Raw genomic sequence first — 24,547 nt, 5'->3', positions numbered from 1 at the left:
GGCATTACACGTTCCGCCCAGAATAACCTCCGCTACTACCCATTCAGCCAAACATCAACCCGCTGAGACACTCAACACGCTGTAGGCATTCTAGCAGGTCACAATACAATTAACAGTAAAATCATCTGGCATAAATTCACACGCGAACGACACCGTGGTGGTGGCAGGGCGCTGGCATTGTGGCGTGGGAGGAAATGTTTTTGAGACTGACACGTTATTGAGCGCAAGCGCCCTAGGTATTTGTACGGGGGCAGGCGCAGCACGATCTTAACTCCCTCTTTGTGAGGTGCTAACATACGAACAACGAACGTGGTGAGGGTGAAGCCAGGTTGTCCTTCTTGCCTCAGCGGGAGAGTCGCACACACAGACCGACAGCAAGTGGAACCAACGACAAGTGCCAACGACGGTATAGTTTCTTTAAGAGGAGCAGCACAAGAAGATAAGAATGTCTTCATCAGTCTCCAAGACCACCAAATCTTACACATACCGTTCAACGGGTGGCGGCGATGCCAACGTCAGCATTGAGTACAGTGCTGATTTGAGCGCTCTCTCGCGCCTCGAGGTAAATTACCAAGTGCTCGGTGGAAAATAAAATTAATTAAAAGTGTTCAAGTGAGAGATAAAATGTGGATTTCAGAAAAGAATATAAAAGTGATATTAACAAATTTCGAGTGTTGTTATAGTCATGTAAGGGATGAAGCACTAACATGGATCCAGTGAAGCTGTAGTAAATATGGCATAATGCAAGCTTCCAGTTGGATTGCTCTGTGTACATTTACATCAGCAAAATGCATTCTCTCTGTGTTCATTACATGTATGTGTATGTGAAAACCACTAACCTTGCCTCTATATTTTCTTAAACCTCATTAAGAAGCTCTGCAAAAGTATAATAGCATATTATTTTAAACCAAATTTGAAAGCTTCAAGTGTTTTTGACACGTTCATCACTGAAAAATCACGGATATATTAAGTGTGAAACATGAATGGCTGATTTAATACGTTGTAGTTTGTGAAGTTACTAACTATGAACTTGAACTAATGTTGTAATTGAAAATAGTTTAACATTTTCTTATAATAAAATATAACAATATGCACGTAACTGTGTTGAGCTAACCTAATGTGTTTGTGTGTAACTAAGTGAATATATTTTTGCAGTTTCTGGAACACTTCATACATTAATATTATTGCTGTAACTTGTCGCACACGTTTGATTACAAAGGAGATTGTCTTATTTACTAATACATATCAAAAACGTAGTTGACCATAACATTGGAAATAAGACAGAAATCATTAACAAAACAAGTGTGCCCAGTTGTGACATTCTTATTTGGGATTATTCTGTTTTATTTTCTTAAAATTAACAAATGTTCAATAAGAATGCATAAAAATGTATCCTCAAGTGAAATTAACAGAATGGTCTAAATTTTTAACAACTAGTTAGTTCAGTTTGTGTAAATTCTACTCGCTACTTCCTCTAAGCCTACTTCTACAAACTCGAATGCTTATCCATTAAGTACAAGTATCTAGAAAGTTAAAGTTCAGTGCTTAGATCCTGAGTGAAATTTCCACAGTGATACCAAGTTATAATTTCAATATTTATATTTTTTGTATTTCTGGTGGTCCGCCTCTGTGGTGTAGTGGTTAGCGTGATTAGCTGCCACCCCCGGAGGCCCGGGATCGATTCCCGGCTCTGCCACAAAAATTTAAAAGTGGTACGAGGGCTGGAACGGGGTCCACTCAGCCTCGGGAGGTCAACTGAGTAGAGGTGGGTTCGATTTCCACCTAAGCCATCCTCGAAGTGGTTTTCCGTGGTTTCCCACTTCTCCTCCAGGCGAATGCCGGGATGGTACCTAACTTAAGGCTACGGCCGCTTCCTTCCCTCTTCCTTGCCTATCCCTTCCAATCTTCCCATCCCTCCACAAAGCCCCTGTTCAGCATAGCAGGTGAGGCCGCCTGGGCGAGGTACTGGTCATACTCCCCAGTTGTATCCCCCGACCAATAGTCTGAAGCTCCAGGACACTGCCCTTGAGGCGGTAGAGGTGGGATCCCTCGCTAAGTCCGAGGGAAAAACCGAACCTGGAGGGTAAACAGATGATGATGATGATGATGATGATGTATTTCCCGGCTCTGCCACAAAAATTTAAAAGTGGTACGAGGGCTGGAACGGGGTCCACTCAGCCTCGGGAGGTCAACTGATTGAGTTTACATTGCATAAAGTTTGCATATTTTTATTATTTTTACGACCATATAATGTGCACCACGAGCTAGTTACTATGCGTTTGTACTACAATATAAGCCACACATGGGTACCTACGTCGGCGTAAGAAATAGGCCTACGGAGACGAACATTCACTCAGTATCTAATAGAATGTGATTGAAAATTTGATAAAGATCTGCGGTTCAAAACCTGGTAGAACTTCCCCAGTCCACGAACGTGCTCGAACGAATTTTCTTCCCTATTATATTTAAACTGCCGACCCCGTGGTGTAGGGGTAGAGTGCCTGCCTCTTACCCGGAGGCCCCGGGTTCGATTCCCGGCCAGGTCAGGAATTTTTATCTGGACTTGAGGGCTGGTTCGAGGTCCACTCAGCCTACGTGATTAGAATTGAGGAGCTATCTGACGGTGAGATAGCGGTCCCGGTCTAGAAAGCCAAGAATAACGGCCGAGAGGATTCGTCGTGCTGAACAGACGACACCTCGTAATCTGCAGGCCTTCGGGCTGAGCAGCGGTCGCTTGGTAGGCCAAGGCCCTTCAAGGGCTGTAGTGCCATGGGGTTTGGTTTGGTATTATATTTAAAATGTTCTCTTCGACCCTGACAATTTCACTGATTCTCGTATTTCTGGCATTATTTTTCCTTCACGTTCTACCAGCATTCCTCCCCTTTGTTAATAATTGTTAATTTCTTTGATGTCCATTTAACCTCACATTGTAGGCTATAAAGAAATACTTTGTATCAAATGTTATCCATCCTTCCTTCTAGTTAACTTTATTGACGCTGTATATGTCCGTGTTTAGGACAATTCTAACTCGGTCTTTCCCCTCCGGATCCCATGTTCAAATATCGATGAGATGTATGTGAAACGCCAGGTTTAGAAGCGCAGACAGTATACTGCTCGCCTTTTGAGTCGAAGTTGGCAGGTTCAGTCCGATGGTGTTTGACAGTGTTCAAATACTTCTGCTCAACAAAATTCCCACACCTCGGCGTCTCCGAAAGCTGTTAAAGAATTTTTTTTTTTGCTAGGGGCTTTACGTCGCACCGACACAGATAGGTCTTATGGCGACGTTAAAGTATTTAGTGGAAATCAAAATATAATGGCATTTTATTAAATGTGAAATTTATGCTGGACAAAGTTGAACAACCTTACCTGGTATCTTCAGTTTATCTCTGACATTTTCATTCCCGTATTACTTTACGTATCATCTCCTCGGATGTGTGTGTGTCAGGCCTCAGCAGCCGAAAAATTCATATATCTCAGATCTCCTTGAGTATCATATTCATAATCTTCCAATTGGGAGGAAAGAGTTTACATGAATTCACCCATCTATATATCTGGCTGTCTATCTATAGTCATATCCATCCCTACTGATTGAGTTTACATTGTATACATTCTGATATGGGATAGAACATTTTACGGTCATCAACCTGCCTCAGCCACACCTTTGGTGTTGAAATCAATGAAAGTGAATAACCGACACTAGGAAAGCAATTCTGTGACGAATGGCGTCGAAGTTTCGCCTGCCAAATCAGCAGGCACCTTATAATAATGTTATTGGTGTTAAATCCAACCAACTACTTTCACGGTTTATGGAGACCGAAATATTTTTCCCGTTGAAATTAGTTTACGTGCCAGTAAATCTACTGACTGACACTAGGCTGGAGTATTTGAGCACCTTGAGATACCAGTGAACTGAACCGGAATCAAACCAGTTAACTTGGGCTCAGAAAGTCAGAGCTCTTTATCATCATCATCATCATCATCACCATCATCCGTTTACCCTCCAGGTTTGGTTTTTCCCTCGGACTTAGCGAGAGATCCCACCTCTACAGCCTCAAGGGCAGTGTCCTGGAGTTTCAGACTCTTGGTCGGGGGATACAACTGGGGAGTATGACCAGTACGTCGCCCAGGCGGCCTCACCTGCTATGCTGAACAGGGGCCTTGTGGAGGGATGGGAAGATTGGAAGGGATAGGGAAGGAAGCGGCCGTAGCCTTAAGTTAGGTACCATCCCGGCATTCGCCTGGAGGAGAAGTGGGAAACCACGGAAAACCACTTCCAGGATGGCTGAGGTGGGAATCGAACCCACCTCTACTCAGTTGACCTCCCGAGGCTGAGTGGACCCCGTTCCAGCCCTCGTACCACTTTTCAAATTTCGTGGCAGAGCCGGAAATCGAACCCGGGCCTCCGGGGGTGACAGCTAATCACGCTAACCACTGCACCACAGAGGCGGACAAGAGCTCTTTATCGCAGTGGAAAATATGTGATACTACAGTCTAGCTCAGAGAGGAAAGCAGCAGAAAACTATCTCATTTCCCTATAATCCCTCTTTAGTGATGCCAGGGCTTTCTGAAAGAGTTGATGTAGAAGTACTGGGGACCCGATCATCCTTCGGACTGAGGATTCGTCATCTGTCTATTTATCTATAATAATTTGCCCTCAAAATCTAGAATTTATATCTTGGTAGTTAACACCGGTTGTTACTCACACTCATTTGCCCCGCTATAAGGTGGCTGAAACTAGAGTTTCAATGCATTTTAAACATTGGTCAGCAAGTTAGCACAACCCTCAGGAGGTCACAACTTGTGATACGTGTTGTGGAGGCCATGGGGCTCAAATTAGACAGATTCCTTTGTTTCGTCTATACTGTCTGACTTTCCTTCGCCAACTTATGTTGCCTCCTGATCCCGATAATAAAAGACTTGTGTAGTCTAGGAATTACTTCATCATTCCCATGACCCAGCAATTGGCAGAAATCATATACATTTTATTTATTTATTTATTTATTTATTTATTTATTTATTTATTTATTTATTTATTTATTTATTTATTTATTTATTTATTTATTTATTTATTTATTTATTTATTTATTACTTTCTAGCAAAATTCTATTAAATGCTTTTAATTCACTCTCGTTGCTACTATTCATCTAGACTAAGGAAAATAGGGTGTCCGGCTCCATGGCTAAATGGTTAGCGTGCTGGCCTTTGGTCACAGGGGCACTGAGTTCGATTCCGAGCAGGGTCAGGAATTTTAACCATCATTGGTTAATTTCGCTGGCACAGGGGTTGGGTGTATGTGTCGTCTTCATCATCATTTCATTCTCATTACAACTCGCAGGTTGCCTACGGGAGTCAAATCGAAAGACCTGCACCTGGCGAGCCGAACATGTCCTCGGACACTCCCGGCACTAAAAGCCATACGCCATTTCATTTCAGGGAAATAGGGTTCAAGATTTCACTAATTTTCTTTACATTTGCTCCGACAGAGCATCTTACCATCTTACAGCTTGTATGTCCTGGTATAGCGACCTAAGGGCCCAATTGAGTTTAGCCTTGCTTGTACTTCTCGTTAATCTTGTATAACTAAATTTCCTTACACAACTCTTGCTCTCTTTCGACACAGACTATTAGATTTGTGCGGCCTAGGGAGATTTCTACTTTCTTGCTTCCTTTGGCCCTTTCCTACTTTTAGCCGATACCTTCATTCTTCGATGGGTCGTGAAGCATCAATTTCCTTTTCGATTAGTATCAATATGGACTGATAACCTTTTATTCCCTCGAGATATCAGGAGGCTAAATCGATGAAGCGTCCTTAAATATAGAACAATGTAAAAGAGAAATCCTGGTGATTATGGTTTCTCCGCCCAGGATGAAATAAGGCTTTTGACAATAAATTATCATGGCTTAACCGAGTTCTACTTATAAACAAGTAGTGTTAATTCTTTTCGCATTTTCATACTAATATTCGTATCATACTAGACATCACTAAGACGTTATCAGATACTAGATGTTTCCGATTATGTCGCCATAAGACCTACCTGTGTCGGTAAAGCAGCTTGTAAAAAAAAATTTTTTCCATCAAAAAATTCTTTCTTCTTTACGTCGCACAGATAGGTCTTATGGCGACGACTCGATAGGAAAGAAGGAAGCCATAATTAAGGCAGAGCCGCGGCATTTTCCTGGTGCTAAAATGTGAAACAATGGAAAAACATTTTCAGAGCTGCCGACAGTAGGGTTAGAACTTACTAACTCCCGAACGCAACCTGATAGCTACGTGATCCAATCCGCGCAGCCACTTGCTCGGTCCACCAAATCCTGCACATGCACAAGCACTCCGGGTCGATGACCAAACTGTCTTCAGTTCTTATGATCAGTCAACAATTACTTGACTAACTTCGCCAAATCTGACATTACTACATGCAGTCACATCTATAAAGTACACAGTGTGGGAGAAATCGAATTCGGGTGAGAAGGATTCAAATTCAATACTGAATAAACATGTAAGTAGTTCTCGTTAATCCCTTCTTATCTCCACTAAAAAGTAGGAATGATACTGAGATTGTGCCTTCGTCAAGAATACGACAAATCCCTTCTAACCTAAGCTGCAACAGCGTAGTAGTAACAAATATCATTGGATAGAACACACAAAATATACATTCCCAATTTCCCAAGAGAAACAGTAAAAAATCTACGTTTTGCCTTCTATTTATGAATAATAATAACTAAATGTAGGAGAATTCAATTGATTGACATTAATCGTTATATTTCAGGATATTGCCTGAAGAAGAAATATTAAAACATTTAAACTAGCATTCCATTATTTTGTTTACAGGACAAGATCCGTCTGCTTCAGGATGACCTGGAGTCCGAGCGGGAGCTTCGTCAAAGGGTAAGCTGTAAATGTAATATTCTTAATAAGACAGTATACTATCCATTGATTTTCAATAGCCAAATTCCACTCTATATAATCTAAGATTTTTAAAACGCTTTCCAAAAAGTGTTAGTGTCAAACACGTGCATGATAATGCTCATCTCCCTGATAAAGGTAGTTAGTTATATCACAGCTTAAAGTTAAAAGTATTCTTCATTTTACTTTAAGTGCAGGCAAAGATGGAGCTGAGGAAACGCTTAAATGCCTACAATGCCTCGTTCTCGCCTAAACTGAGAGTGTAACATACAAAAGAAATGCATCGGTGAAAATAAAACTACTTCCAGTACATGTAGGTAAATTTCCTGTCAAAGTCGTTCAAAATGAATTATTATTATTATTATTATTATTATTATTATTATTATTATTATTATTATTATTATTATTATTATTATTATTATTATTATTATTACCCTAACGTCAAACACATTGCGATGCTAATCTCTAGACCAAATTCATTGCTAAATAAGACGAAGAAGTTCTAAAAGTTGTACAGAAATAAGAAAGGTGTGTAATCGATTTATCACATTTATACTTTAGGTAGTCGAGTTAACAGACATTCAAGCGTTCTTGCTTTGTGTTGAAGGTTTTTCTTAAATATCTTTATTTTGTGAGGATAGAAACCCACATAATATAAAATACGTGAGAGTAGCATGAGGCTTGTAAAACATCCACAGGTCGGTCATTTCATCTGTGAAAAACCAATAAGAAAATAATCGAACTGTCACTGACAATGAGACATTTATTCTCCATTAGATTTGAATAATCTGCCACCGTAAAAATAACGATTGAATGAAATGTTATGAATCTCATAGTCAAGTCTCAGAATTTTATCTAATTCCTTCATGTTTAACAGACCGTGGAGCTTTAAAACCTGACAAATAGTTCATAGCCTACATCTATGTCAGACCACTAATTTCAGTGGAATATGGTAACAGTGTTGCTTCAAACATAATACTGATAATGGTGAGAATGACCCTACGTTTTACAATCGTGTGTTAATTTCTTTAATTATCAACCGAGGTCACGGCTACCATGGTGAGAAATCGGTAGCTTTGACACTCGGGTATTACGTCTTTATTTTGATTTAATTTTCCTTGTACAAACTAAGAAACATGATCCCTAATATTGGGTCCTCTTTATCCAACCGGAAACACCTCCGTAAACTGGGTTCTCATGTTAAATGAAATAATGATAATAATAATAATAATAATAATAATAATAATAATAATCGTATTGCCTCAGCTACCATGTGCAGGCATTTTAATTTGACGCCATTAACGCTGTCTGCCCGTCAATTTCGACGTCCCGCTTTACTCTACCTGATGGACGGCCTATGGTTGAGTTTCGATTACTTTCCCGGTAAACACCAAAGTTGTTACCAGAGATCTTATTCATGCTGACATCTTAAGATATGCAAACTCGAATGGACTTATTTTTTCAAGCTGCTTTACGCCGCACCGACACAGATAGGTCTTATGGCGACGATAGGATAGGAAAGGGCTAGGAGTGGGGAGGAAGCGGTAGTGGCCTTAATTGAGGTACAGCCCCAGCATTTGCCAGGTGTGAACATGGGATACCACGAAAAACCATTTTCAGGGCTGCCGACAGTGAGATTCGAACCCACTATCTCCCGGATGCAAGCTTACAGCTGTGCGCCCCTAATCGCACGGCCAACTCGCCTGGTGAATGGACTTTCCTCCGCCCTTCAAAAAATCCGACTACAGTACCTCTGGCGGGATTGATCCTGCGATCTTGGGATCCGGAGGCTGACACTCTACCAGTTATCCACAGAGGGTGTTTAGAGCTCTTTTCATCATGCGTCACGGTTTCACCAAGATAATTAGGGCCTACTATAAGGAAGAATGGCGTTGTTTTCTTTTATTCTATTTTATTTTCTTTCTTTCTTTCTTTCTTTCTTTCTTTCTTTCTTTCTTTCTTTCTTTCTTTCGTTACCGTTTTGAGAAACGTCAGCTCTGTAAAGAAGATCGTAAATTTAAGCTACCATAATCCTAAGTTATGAGGAGCACAAGGTGATGATTCTCCAGTTTGTAGAATACGTGACTCACTGTTAAGAATAACTGGCAAGATCCCGTGACACAGAGCAGTATACTGCACTGTGCGTTCGTCTATAATAGATCACCCGCATGGCACATATGTGCGGTGGGCTGCCAAACTATTGGCGAAGTCTTGCTTTGTCCAGGAGCCAGTTTCTCTATTGTACCAAATCACGGTACAGTCGGTACAGGTACAGTTTGAAAATTAAACAAATCAAATGTTCTTATTCACTTCACTTGGTCTTAATAGAACAAGTACTTAGAAGAAAAACAAATAGAGCTTTTGATGCAAAATCATTCAACAAATTTAAAAGCCTTATTGTTACAGTCAAAATCGAATCAAAATAAATTCGTACTCAAGGTAGCTGCAATGTAGCCTATATTCCTTTCACTATTCGATAGTTAAGGATAGGATAGTTTTACATGTACAGTAGGTATACCAGCTTACAATTCCCAGGTCACTTTCGCTAAAAGTAAGGTTCTGTACGAAAAGGTTTATGAAAATCAGGAATAAAATAGTCCTGAGGCTTATCTAACTCCAAATAGGCACCTGTAAGAATGGTTCTTCAATCTAACAAGTTGCTTTACGTCACACAGACGATGTTGGTATAGGAAAGGGCTAAGAGTGGGAAGGAAGCGGTCGTGGCCTCAACTAAGGTACAGCTCCAGCATTTGCCTGGTGTGAGAATGGGAAACCACGTAAAACCATATTCAGGGCTGCCGGCAGTGGGGTTCGAATCCACTAAGTAATTAAAAATGATATATCACCACCTCTCCTACCCTGCCGGCCAACGTTCTGTTGATTCTTTTTACACCTACGGTTTCAGATCATAGAGACTTGACGGCTGAAAGACTATGGTCATCAGAAAGTGAGATAGTATTTGATGATAATATAACATAATCATTTAAAAATTAGAACGGAATATGGTTTTGTTAAAATTGCAGTAAATAACACTCCTGAAAATATACTTTGTTACTAGAACACTCCTTTATACCGACATGATTTACCTGACACTTTGGGATGGTTCATTCATCTTAAACTCACGACCGCTTAAGAGAAGATGATTTCTAAGACCATTTCTAACTTTCTAAATCTAATGCAGATTTTCTCGTAACTGCTCGTGCCACGGCCGCTTCCTTCCCATTCCTTGGCCTTTCCTGTCCCATCATCGCCATAAGACTTGTCTGTGTCGGTGCGACGTAAAGCAACTTGCAAAAAATAAAAAATGTTAATGACTAGATTGTGTGCCAAAATCCTGGATTCAATTCCAAACCTCTCCACATTGTTTATACGGAGTGAGGGTACATGACCCTATTGACGATGATTCGTCCGTCGGATGGTTACGTTAAGCCTTGAGCAGACGCCTTGGTGTTATTCGACAAAAGTGGGCTATATACCGACACTGGCATTCACCCACCCCCTACCTCATTAGCATCATCGTACATCTACACATCTAGGCCGCCCATGGGCGTCAAACTGAAAGACATGCACCAGACGACCCAAACATCGACACTAAAAGCCGTACGCTAAATAATTTTAAAACCTCACAATATTTTCATCTATATGTACTTCTGTTCTACCAGTATTATTACCTGTTCTGATGGCCCCACAACTTTCCTGAACGTACAAACATGGCATCTCATACACAATAAAGTCCTTGAATAGCTTCGTTCTTTTGATTCAAAATAAATAACGAATTAACACTTTATGCAAAGGAGATACGTTTATGAGAGTCCTATTAAATCAACGAATAAAATCATATGCCTAATGAGTGATTAGTTGATACCAGAGAATATACGGTTCAAAGACGAGCCATCACACCAATCAGTGTTACCGTAATGAAGTTGCAAGTCCTTCAATCAGATCCTGGAATTGCCGATATTCAAGCTCGTATACTGCTATTATTTTAAACGTGTAAGGAAGAAGAGCTGTAATGTGGTAATCAAAGTTCAATGAACGAATTGAATTGAATTGAATTGAATTGAATTGAATTGAATTGAATTGAATTGAATTGAATTGAATTGAATTGAATTGAATTGAATTGAATTTATTGATCATGATTTACATGCCACTGAGACTGAAAAGCCCCTTTATGCAGCGTCTTCTTATAATACAATGCAGATTTAAGAGACACTACTTGACATAGAAAGTGACTGGCTGAACATTTCTAAGTTTCCGAGTACAAGCATGATCGTAAGGAAGAAAATAGTTCTTACACACAGATTTATCTATACTTTGACAATAAATTAATGCACTTTTGATCTTTAAGAATGATTTTAAATAAAAACAGCCAATATAAGCTTACTGGACACAAAATTAGTCACTCCTGGAGAACGCATTGCAGGCATAATTTAAAACCGTGGACTTAATAACCACCTAGATTCGGTTAGGAAGTGAGTCCACAAGGTTGTGCAGGTACGTCACATCCAAGTTAAGCCACTCGCTGAGGATTTGATCGCACAATTCCACCAAATCACGGCGATGCTGGCGTCGGCATTTTACCCGCTGTTCCAACATGTCCCACAGATTTTCAATGGGATTCATGTCAGGTGAATGTGTAGGCCAATCGAGATGTAATAGAGCGGGGTAGTGTTAATAAAGCCAGTCACATATGCGTCCAGCCCGATGAACTTTGCTGTTGCCATCTTTAATTAATCGGGATATCAATAGCATACTCATTACGCAGATGTTGACTGAAAGGCAACACCTGTTTAAATAAACATGCTGGTTCATGATAGTGGTCACCTCGGTGAGCGGGCCCAATCCATGGTACGAAAAAGACCCCAGAAATATCACAGACCCTCAGCTTGAACCTCAGCTTGCACACGTCCAGGATGAAATGTTTCATTTGGCCTTCGGTGGATTCGAAGACGTGTGTCATTAGAATACAGGTAAAAACGTGATTCGTCAAACCACATTATGTTCCGCCAGTCAGCTAATGTCCACATTCAATGATTTCTAGCCCACTAAAGACGCGCAGCTCTATGTACCTGTGTCAGCAATGACCTCTTGAGAGGTGACCGACCGAGAGTTCAGACGTCGTGTTTCGTGGCCAGGTGTAGACACGTTGAACAGTCCACTGCGAAACACCAACAAATCCAGCAAGTTCACGTACCGTATGGCCATGGGCACGGTGATTGCCTCTTTTTGCCACACTGTCACATCCTTACATCTACCCATATTGACGCACACAGTCCGCTTCAAACAGTAATGTCTCACTGATCGCTACTCCCTTATGCTAGTGCGTGCGCACTAGGGTTACTAATTTTTTGTCCGGCGAGCTTATATTGCCCTGAATTTCCTTGTCACTTCCTTAACACGATAGAACTAACGCACGTTTATTAGCAAATTGTGTATAGGAAAAATGCATAACACAATAAAATATAGTATTCTAGAACATAGACGAAGTTTACCAAGTTTGGCCTTGATTCTTCCGTACAAACGTCCACTCACTTTTTGTGTTAGGAAGTGCACATTAAAGTCCAGTAATATTATTGCAGAATTTACTGATACTAGTGTTGTGTAGGGAGAGTTGCCTAAATAATAGGGGATCCAAAAGATCGTAGCTCTAACATTTATAAAAGTCATTTGACACAACCGAAGTGCGGTCACTTGCTACCAGCTAAATAAGATAGTAAACTCCCCGACTGTGTATATGAAATCCATTCTCTAGTTACTATCAACCAGTGACTCTTTTAGTAACTTGGCCACTCAGACACTTGAATACAAGGCTTTCATCACTACATATCACGTTAAGATCCTCATTACACCATATTAAATTTGTGATAGAACAAGAGGAAGTGTGGCAAGTTTTTCTCCAGGACCTCTTGTTTCCCTAATCACTTCCATTTTAAAATATTCCTGTTCAATCATATGTTCCTCACATGCTTAAAAAGTTGTCTGGAATCAGGAGTAGAATTAGTTTCAACATCATTGATGTATTCATTACAATATCTTTATGTTAGATGATTATATGAAAGAATTTATGACTTTGAAGTGCGCTACCTAGCTAAGATGATAAAAGAGTTTCCAATGAATTGGTAGAACATGAATTCGGAAAATATAGAAACAAGACTTCCAACTGTGGAGAACCGAGCTCGATAGCCGCAGTCGCTTAAGTGCGGCCAGTATCCAGTATTCGGGAGATAGTAGGTTCGAACCCCACTGTCGGCAGCCCTGAAGATGGTTTCCTGTGGTTTCCCATTTTCACACCAGGCAAATGCTGGGGCTGTACCTTAATTAAGGTCACGGCCGCTTCCTTCCCACTCCTAGCCCTTTCCTGTCCTATCGTCGCCATAAGATATATCTGTGTCGGTGCGACGTAAAGCAACTAGCAAAAAAAAAAACTAGCAACTGTGGAAATGTACACTGAACCGCACACAAACTGGCTATCGCAGAATTTGACTCTCTTACAAAATCCTCTTGTTAGAAATAGGATGAACACATAATGCAGGTGGTAGGATTCCAAGTACTGCCACCGGCTATCCACAGTTTACGAATATCTTCGCGTTTGGAGAATGTAAAAGATTAAATATTACTTTGCCGGCCACTTTTTGTGTGGTTGAGTGTACATAGCCACTGAGCTTCACTCAGTCTCATCATAAATGAGTACCAGGTTAATTCCTGGTGACAAAGGCGGCCAGCCACCCTACCTCACTTAATGTAGAGGTTACGAATAGTGAAAAGTAAAGCAAAGTCATCTCCGTACAGGCCATAAAGATAAATATACGCCCGGACGCCTTTAGACCGAGGAATTAACCTGGTACTCATTGTTGGTGTAGGCTTAGTGAACCGCAGGGCTATGAGCACCTCTGAAAATGGAAATCTCGTTTCTTAAATTTTTCGACTTCCAGACGGGGAATTCAACTCACATCCTTCCGGGTGAACCGAGCACGCCTTTACCGCCTCGGCTAGGCAATCCTAAGTTATGGATAGTGGATGTCTTTATCTTCCATTCTTCCATAGGCCTTCAAAGCTTGTACTACGAAAATTATTCAAACGTATATTAGGAAGGTACCAATTCCACTCAAAGATTCAAATGAGCTGCTAAGAAATTACCCGGAATACATGCGCTTCGTGATAAAGTAGCGTTGGTACCTCACAAGGCGATGTATTAAATTTAAGCCGGACGGAGTGGCTTAGAGGGTTGAGGCGCTGGCCTTCTGACCCCAACTTGGCAGATTCGATCCTGGCTCAGTCCGGTGGTATTTGAAGGTGCTCAAGTACGTCAGCCTCGTGTCGGCAGATTTACTTGCACGTGAAAGAACTCCTGCGGGACTAAATTCCAGAACCTCGCCATTTCCGAAAACCGTCAAAGTAGTTAGTGGTACGTAAGTCAAATAACATTATTATTACTAAATTTACATTACTATCAATTTAATAGTTAAACCATAAATGAGTTAACAATTGAAATTTGGAGTGGACGATATTTTCTATTAATATATCGAAATACGCTGTAGTTGTAATGCGTTTATAAAATGGATGAGTCTGTAGCAAATTTTATATGCAGTCATAAAATAGCTGATAGGTAAACAGATTGGTATTTAAACAATGTTGTAAACTTACATTTACATATATTTACAACGAATATAAAAAACTAATGTGTATCTCGCGATAATCCTTCATAGATTTGTCGAGTATGAAAGAAATCATTGACATAGATTTCGAAGAAGCTTTGGAAATACCGTACATGAAAATGGAAGGCCAGCCGGAATATCTTATCCTACTTTAAACATAATACTATTTGAATTGCCAGGTAAAAGCGAAGAGGCGTGTGGTCCACACCTGGGACACATTTGCCAGCACAGTAATTAGTGGGCTTAGAATAGCACGAAGGAGGGGCTTGGCTGCAATTCAGATTTGCAGATTTACAAGAACTCGCTCTCGTTTGCATGTCTTAGGACATAAAAACAAACAAAAACAGACTGATAGGTATTTTTTCTCGAATTCCCTTTTTATCTCTTTTATATAAACTAATATTCTGACATTCTGAGGACGTTGAAATGCTATCATCTAAATGTATTTGACATCAGATTTTAATTAAACTATACATCGGTGTACTTTATAATTGATTACTATATCAAGAATTAAATGAAATGAATTACTAGAAATCGTTCGGAAGTGTGTCTGTCCAAACCTTGTGCCGTTTCTCTACGGAGTTGGGTATGAAGTGAGTTTAATCTTTGTAACGAGTGTTAACGACTGGGTGTCTTTCTTGACATCAGCCTCGTCAGAGGAGTTAATGAGGATAAATGAATGACTTATGATAGTAGAAATTGATAGGGTGAAGCCTGGTTCCGACACGTAACCTCCTCCTATTGAAGCAGTAGAAGAAAATATCCACAATATATTTTACTAGTGCATATTCCAAATATATCAGAGGTCAGACGTTCAAAACAAACAAATTCGAAGTACTTACCGCTGTATGGTCTAATGCAGGAAGTCCTTAGAATCGTATACAGTCCATTGACATGACGTTCATGCCCATACTTCCGCACAGTAGTGATCCCACACATATTAATTAACACTCAGGCAGAGTAACACCTCTTCACCTCCGATCACATGTTGAACTGATAATCACCAACTCGTCAATTTTAAGGTCCTGAAATAAAACCATACAGAATGCATGACAGCGAAACTCTTATAGACCCATAACCCTACAAGTCACATTGAAAAGTACCAGCACAATCATAACACAAAATTATTTTGACTATGTCGTAGCATCGACCTTAAGGAGGTTAAATGGCCTCGTCTCGTCTCTTCATTACTGAGAAGAAATTCAGAACATTATATTCTAAAAGGTGTATTATAAATAGTTCATAGCACATGAATTAACCAGTGTTTTATTTTCATATTTTAGGAAAGCTAGCGATCGTATAACTCATATATCTGGACTAAACTAAAACAAAAACTGACAGGTAATGAGCAGTATCTGTATCTTAAGAATATCACAAGCTAATAATACTTGTTACTTCACGTCACTGCGAAACAACGGATAGCATATAGTTCGTGGAGTGAACGCCAATCTTCTCCGTCAGCATGTCTGAGAATAGGGTTAATACATGAAAGAAATTAAAAACAAGCCTCTATTGAAAAACATAAAGAAAAAACATGACACACGTATTTTGCTTTCTACCTTGAATGATGCACTACAATATGCCAAGTTAATATAGCTTCAGTAGCTTGAGCTATATCTTAGAACTTGGTAAATTTCTTGGCAAAATATTCCATTAACTTCGAATCACTTGCAGCAATTAAGCTTCGAATTGTTTCTAGAGGTCTAAAGAATACAACTAGCAACAGAAATTAAAGTTCGAAGCTTACACACTACATCCGATCATCCTTTTCTATAATGTTTGAATACATTCCCTATTCTTTTCCCACAATCAGCATTGCAGGTACATTAAAGACTTACAACTGGAATAATAATAATAATAATAATAATAATAATAATAATAATAATAATAATAAGGTTCCTTGTTTTTACGTCCCACTAATTACTTTTTTACGGTTTTCGGAGACATCGAGATGCCGGAATTTAGTCCCGCAGGAATTCTTTTACGTACCAGTAAATCTACCGAAACGAGGCTCGCGTATTTAAGCACCTTCAAATACCACCAGACTAAGCCAGGATCGAACCTGCCAAATTGGAATCAGGAGGCCAGCGCCTCAACCGTCTGAGCTACTAAGCCCGGCTACAACCGTAATGATACTGCGCGAATATTGCAGCTTGAAGCAACATATATCTCATTGTTTGCTGTATCAATCCTATCTTACAGAACTCAGTATTAACAATATGGTAAAAGCAGAACTTTATCGATCATTTCATGAGACCTGAGAAGGCCACGTATACAAATGGGAGATCTTGGAATCCAAAACAATTATAATAAAAATTTTAAAGCTGAAAGGCATAACAGTCTATAATGATAATGTATGTATGTATGTATTTTATTCACTAAAAGCACATGCGTTCTAAACCTCTTTCAAAATTAAATACGGGCAGCCGAACAATACATGGAAATGCAGACATACCCACCCAAATACGGACGTTTCATAATCCCAGCTGGAAAGTACACGAAGAAGTTCATAGAGTTCCTGAACACAATTCCCTTAGGATACAAGTCGAGACTATAATTATCGATCTAACCATCTAAGACCTAACTGCGTCAGCGCGACGTAAATCAGACTGTAAAGAAAATAAACTGGAAACAAATCTTCAGGGCTGCCGATGGCGGGATTCGAACCTACCATCTCCCAAAAGCAAACTTACAGCTATGGCGCCAGTAGCGCACAGTTAACTCGCTTGGTTAAAGTGAAAACTTAGTTTGTGTTGGTAGACTGGGTAAATACGACACCAGCGTGAAAAGGTTCATATAAAAGATAAAAGCAAGCCTGTATATTTACGTGACTTTACATCTTAGTAACGGCCGTAGCCGTGTTGAAACACCGGATCCCGTGAGATCTCCGAAGTTAAGCAACATTGGGCGTGGTCAGGAGTTGGATGGGTTGCCACGCGCTGTTGGGGGGGGGGTAAGGGAATGGAGGAGCGGAAAGGAACTGGCCACCCTACCGCACGTAAACTCCGGCTCAGGAACACCTCTGCGGAGGTTCGGACCTGCCTTCGGGCAGAATAACCCTTACCTTCTATCTTAGTCATAGCCACTTTAGATGTAGGCACTCCAAAACACAGTGACGTGCGTTTTCATTTCAAAAATCTAATTTGCATTGGTTAGAATTCCAATCACTGCCGCCTTGGTGAGAAGCCAGCGACGATGCTGCCCTGCTATCACTCCGTCCTCGTTTGAAAGGAAATTTAAACTTGCATTGGTCCTAACTTATGCAAATGTCTGCCGTAAAGGTAAATTCATGTCTCGTCCCGAGACACATCTCCAATGGAGGTAAGCTGCATGTACCATTTTAACCATATATCAGCCCTCCTGCCATTGTTTACATTTTTGGCAGTACCGGGAATCGAAACCGGGCCCCCGGTGCTAACCGTTCCACTACTGTGGCGAAAATGTCTGCCGTTAAACATTAAGACCACTTGTACAATAACTGGTGATATTTACGTGGATAAAGTTGCTATGACAGTTTGCACGGTCTAAATGTAGCTCATAAGCTGACTCCTCCGCGTCTGGCGCCCATCTCCAGGACACACACCTGACATCCGCCATCTCAACCTCTCTCTCAGCCAGCCTTCCTGTAAATATGGAGATCAAAGATCCATCAGAAAGAGCTATGGCTCTGACAGCTACTTCCGTACAGTCCGCCACATACTCGTGTAATGGCATACGACAGACAATGGCTGAAAAATTCCTAAATTATTATGACCAGCCGTCTTTCGGACATTGAGCATGGCAGAACTGAGTCAACAGAACAGCTAAGTAAAAACTAGGAAAATTGGAGGCGATCACATTAATAAACTCGAAATTCTTGGTCATATCTCGTAGTGTCTTATTTATTTTACCCCAGATTCCTGAGTATAAGCTCTGTTACTTGCATTCAGCGTTCAGTCTACAAGCCTCTGTGAACTAATAATAATAATACGTCTGCGAACTAATACTAATAATAATAATGTTTTTACGTCCCACTAACTACGTTTACGTTTTTGGAGACACCGAGGTGCCGGAATTTTCTAATGTTGGCAAAGTAGATTTTGTTGATGCGTCACCATATTCCTCCACCATTGGTAAAAGCAAGGACGGAGGGAGGTGTGCATTTGTACATGTGACTGAGATAATGCATGAAGAAGTGAGTATCAAGGAACAAGGTAGAACGAACATAGCTCGCCTCGCCTTTTAGAAGCAAACTTCGGTCATGGTGATACTCGACAAATATGAACCGCGTATGTTTTTCATGACACTAATATCATCTGATATGAATACTTTAGTGAGATGTGAAATGCCGCAAGGACGTATTTACAACTATTTTAGCGTGTCCATTGTCACACTTCTATGTTACGATAATCGGTACGAGTGTAGTGTTACCAAATCATAAAACCGGAAATTAGGGCTCAAGCTCACGAAAGTAGCGCTTATAAACGGGACAAAAGATTCCAAAGAAGTGGAACGGAAATAACTTGTTTTGTAACTTCAATGATGCCCAACAGTACGGTGTTCCCAGCAAAATGTTCCGTTAACTACTAAAGTACATCTACATTTCAGACACACTGTCTACGTTTCTCAGTTTCTATGTGTTTCTGAAGGTACAAAGAACCTCATTCAGCAACGGCAATGAAAATTACAGTTTCACGCACTAATACTCTGCTTCGCCTCCCGATCACCCTCTTCTTTGAATTTAAATTATTACCTACATCTGAAGATTATTTGGCATTTTCGCTTTCCTCTACAGATTATGATATAATTTCGGAATTATCCACATCGAAAGTCATAATTTTAAAAATGTTTTACTAATATGAGAATATGGTGAGTCATTATTCTTGAATCAGACAGTGTGCAGTGGATAATTTTCTAACAATCCGCGATGGATACCGTCGTTTCAAGTAGGTAATTTGTGATAGTATGCGGATAATTTGTTTGTATGTAATAATGATTTGTAGGTCAGTTGTGTAGTGTCAGCCTACGTATCCAAAAAAAAAAAAAAAAAAAAAAGATTATTGGACACGCCATGTTGTACGATGTCGGTATGTTAGGGATCTCTAATGCCAAATTTGGTATTTACTGGACAAAATTAATTCAAACTCAAACACAGATCCCCCAACAGAGATCCAATTTACTCTGCATTCTGGTAAGAGTAAAACAGACTGTCGAAACTGACGTGCAGATAGCCTAAATGGCGAAAATTATTATTATTATTATTATTATTATTATTATTATTATTATTATTATTATTATTATTATTATTATTATTATACGGTTGGTTTGTTAGTTTGATCATTTGTTTCGTAGTCTGGCACAAGTGAGTCTGGCAGTCAATGTCACCATCCCACACTCGCAAGTTCTGAACACTTCCAGGATGTTTGTTTAATATAATCTGTGTTGAATAAAATTATGAGTTTTCTATAATCCTTGAGGATGAAACACATTTAATTATAAGTTTACAAGGACAAATTACCCTTTTCTGCTTATGGAACTCGCCAAACAACATGCCAACAACGATAACGTATGATTAGCATGCCAGCTTCTCGTGCCCAAGATCGTGGCTTCGATCCCAAGATAAGTCCATGGATTTCAGAAGACAGGAAAGTCCATTGCACGTTATGTCGTTCATGCCGGCATGTAGAAGAGCTCTAATGAATACAATAGCTTCCCAGTGGGAAAAGTATCTCGGAATTTTAATTTATATACACAGAGTTTATAGCTTCACCACTAGTAACGCTGGTTGTACTTAACGCCAGAGGCGCGACCTGTTTATAAGAAAGGAAAGACAAAATTTAAGCGTAAGATGCCCACTTGGCGTCAGCTCAAAACACTTTCTGTCATCTGAGGTCATATAGTAAATGTATAAACAAAGTGGGTGTGCTTTATATGTTAAAGTATCCACTTCGGTTACTAGGGACAGGTTGAACCATATTTCTCAAACACACTCCATGTGTGACTTTCAACGCCAATCGCCGCCAAAGTATTACAATCATAAAACAATAGCTTCCCATTGACGACGGTTTATAACACTGTACTTAACCTCTTTGAACTCGTTTTGTTACTTGCAGTGAGCTTTGTTCCCTTATTTCATGCGCGTAGAATTGCTTCTAATCAAGATGTTTATGAAGGCCATAACAAACTCCAGCTCGAAATAGAGAACTGTAGTTCTTTGAATATCCAAGGATAAAAATGTCAAACGTAATCGTGGGATGGAGCCAAATACCGCAGGACCAAATCGTATAAATCAAATGCCGTAAACTTGAGAAATCCTTGGGTTTTTGAAAGGCGTAAGGAAGTCCACTCAGCACTCCATGTTGTACGATGCCCGCATGTAAAATATCGCCGGTGTTTACCTTATAAAATTAATTAAAACTCAGCTATAGGTTGCCTACGAGATATCCGGTCCACTCTGCCATCTGGTAGAGTAAATTGGAATGACGCGCAGCGAGCCAAAATGGCGTAAAATTAAAAGTGCCTGCACACGGTAGCTGAGGCTGTACGATTATTATCACCTCCGTGGATACCTTGACTTACGAAAATCATCAATGCCAAATTACAGTTCATTTTCCATCCCTAGACTCTGAAGATGGTTTTCCGTAGTTTCCCACTTTCACACCAGACAAATGATATGTCTGTTCCTTAATCAAGGCCACGATCGCAGCCTTCTCACTTCTATCACTTTCCTATCGCATCGTCTCCATATAACTTATCTTGTTGATACGACATACAGCAATGGTTTTTTAGTTTTCTTTGCATTTTTTTGGGTGGTCGTAGTTTAAATGGCTAAGGTAAACATTGACTAAAATGTACACGTACATAATGGGCATTCAAAATAATACATGGTGGTAAATAAACTCCCAAATCCGGGGTAAATCGTAATTTCTTTATTCCTTATAGAAGAATTTTAAATTCTTCAACTGAGGTAGGTAGCATTTTAGGGTACCTTAATGTGGAAATACCGTATCGTTCCAGCAAAGTAAAGAATCTCCGTGTGGCAGAATTAATATATTATAACAATTGAAGATATATCGAAATTATTATTATTATTATTATTATTATTATTATTATTATTATTATTATTATTATTATTATTATTAATATTATTATTATTATTATTACATCAGTTATCTAATCTATGTATTTTCTCAAGTCAATATTTCTATACATTCAACATTAATCACCAAAACGAACAAACAGTATGCAAATTGCACGTGATACACTCGCATTGAATTTACAACCGTCCGCCTCTGTGGTGTAGTGGTTAGTGTGACTGGCTGCCACCCCCGGAGGCCCGGGTTCGATTCCCGGCTCTGCCACGAAATTTTAAAAACCTCGGGAGGTCAACTGAGTAGACGTGGGTTCGATTCCGACCTCAGCCATCCTGGAAGTGGTTTTCCGTGGTTTTCCACTTCTCCTCCAGGCAAATGCCGGGATGCTACCTAACTTAAGGCCACGGCCGCTTCCTTCCCTCTTCCTTGTCTATTCCTTCCAATCTTCCCATCCCCCTACAAGTCCCCTGTTCAGCATAGCAGGTGAGGCCGCCTGGGCGAGATACTGGTCATCCTCCCCAGTTGTATCCCCGACCCGATGTCTCACGCTCCAGAACACTGTCCTTGAGGTGGTAGAGGTGGGATCCCTCGCTGAGTCCACTGGAGGGTAAACAGATTAAGAAGAGGAGGAAGAACCATAGCAATTCCAGGAAGTTTTGAGGCAGAATGCACGTAAAGATACAAATCTCCAAGAGATCTTACATAATCTTTTAAAGCTGTTTTCCAAAATCATAAACAATCCTATGTTTGACAGAACTGCGTTAGATTTTACGTTCCATCTCGAAACTACCTCCCACCACGAAAACATTATCAATCAACCTGAGAAAGTCATAACATTTCTTAGCTGTATACACGGTACAGAAACCGTAAATTTACAGTTCAAGATATATGGGGTGGTGAATAATACACTGTGTATATACTACCGCAAGGCTTTACACAAAACTGGAAGTATTTAAACAAGTCTTCAACTATGACGTGTTGATCAGGCTGGATTTAAATGAAATCAAATATTCAACCATGTCTTCCATACGCTTGAAAACTGCAGTAGGCCTACTTCTCATAAGGGAACTGTCTCTCATAGATTCGTGAAACTTTGGCACTGCATTGCCTAGGTGCTGAAATAAACATCAGTGCAGTGCTGCGTATCGGAGCGTTTCGCGACGCTGGTTGCGGGACTTAAAATTCTGGAAAATGTTCTTAGGAGGCCCCTAGTGTACAAGGAAATCTCTATCCATAACTATTAAGCCTAGTGTGGAATTCTCATCCCCTTACATAGATTGATGTTCGATGAAGGTAAGATGGTGAAAAAATGGTCAGTAATGACGTAGATGCAAGCATTTGAAATACAAAGTAACTAGTACAGTTTAAAAAATAAAAATTCTAAATGTGCTGATGATCTGTAAAGTATGAAAAATACTGTAAAGGAGATCCAAGAAGTAAATACAATGAGATAAATGATTTCTCATTAAAACTAACCAGAGAAGAAAAAGGAAAACGTCTGAACTTTCAAAGAATGAAGAGAACGTGAAACGCGCGAAGAGGAAATATTTGCTCGGCCCGGCAATTCTAATTCCATCGCGGTAAGAAAACAACAAGTGTTGACCAAGGAAAGTCAGTAGGAAGAGCCTGGCACAAGTGAGTGGATTCCATGGTCACCCACCCACATTTCCAATTTGCGAGCCCCAGGAATAATTTAAAATAATAATAATAATAATAATAATAATAATAATAATAATAATAATAATAATAATAATAATAATAACCCTGTCTCCCAAGCTGACCGAAAGTACCGCAATAGGTTTGATGCTCACCTCCTCTTATGACGGTTGTGAGGTCGAATACCAACGCAATCGGTAGGCGTATACAGGAGTTTAAATGAGAGAGAACCGTATCGGCAGATTTACTCCAACGTTAAAGAGCCCTTCTCCTGTCGTCTCTTAGGATTTACAATAACTTGAGGTACGTAATAATAGCATTATAATTAACAATTAACAATTAACAATTCTCTCAATTCTCTCTCCTGTAGGCGTGTCGTTCGAGCTTCACAAACTTCGTATCACTGCGACCACATCAGTAAAAAAAATTGTGGCAGCCAGTACCTTAATTGAGCCAGGATGGCTCAATCTTCTGCAGAAATAACTGGAATAGTTGGGAGATCCTTATTACTAATCCGGAAACTGGCCATGCTCCTGTCTGAGACTGTTGATACTAGCCCGCTACGCAAGTCCCCCTCCTGGGGGCCACCGTAAGGCACAAGACAGGAGCTGTTGTTAATGGACCTCAGGCATCGTATTCATCAAGGGTTGAACATTGTATGTAGGATAGGAAATATGAAAGTCAGGAGCCTGGCTAGAGAAAGTAAAAGCAATGAGAGACTCAGGTAGGGGAACCGTGGTCACCACTCCTATTTCCAAAGTCTCGAAGTCGTGGTCACCTGGAGGAATAGACAGGCGTTCCTCAGAAATATTGTGAAAATACAGTCAATGTAACATACTGTCAGTCCGGCCCCGCGGTGTAGGGGTTTTAAATTGTACATGATTAATATCCCTGGTCAGGGGACTGGGTGTTTGTGTCGTCCTTAATGTTCCTTTCCTCACATTCAACACTTTACATTTCCGCAATTTCCAAATACACGCAGGTTCATAACATATGCTGCAAAGTAGGGGCAAAAGATCTTCTTAGGCCGACGCCCCGAATAAATAGCATTTTTAAATTTAAAAAGCATACTGTCAACGACCTGTTTCAAAACTTGGAACATCTACAAAATTCCCAAATAAAATATTCACTATTATGCGACTGCGCCTCCTTCATTCTCCCTTCGAGTAAAGTACCTACTAATGACTAATGGAAATGCAGTATAGTATTCAACAACGGTGACATTGCACAGACAGCGCTTTTCTTACATTTCGCTTTAG

General features: G+C 40.1%; 1 protein-coding gene across 1 annotated transcript in view; it reads left to right on the top strand.

The window, feature by feature from the left end:
* Positions 1 to 277: 277 nt before the first annotated feature.
* The window catches only part of LOC136873988 (paramyosin, long form), a 107,601-nt gene continuing 83,331 nt past the window's right edge, over positions 278 to 24,547 (top strand). Inside the window, exons 1-2 of the mRNA XM_067147412.2 lie at positions 278 to 562; positions 6,830 to 6,886. Of these exons, the coding sequence (XP_067003513.1) occupies positions 446 to 562; positions 6,830 to 6,886 (174 nt within the window). The 5' untranslated portion in view covers positions 278 to 445. The remainder of the gene's footprint in view (positions 563 to 6,829; positions 6,887 to 24,547) is intronic.

Source organism: Anabrus simplex, chromosome 5 (assembly GCF_040414725.1).
Source record: "Anabrus simplex isolate iqAnaSimp1 chromosome 5, ASM4041472v1, whole genome shotgun sequence".
Lineage (NCBI taxonomy): Eukaryota > Metazoa > Arthropoda > Insecta > Orthoptera > Tettigoniidae > Anabrus > Anabrus simplex.
The sequence above is the reverse complement of the archived record's forward strand: the minus strand, read 5'-3'. Positions and strand labels throughout refer to the sequence as shown.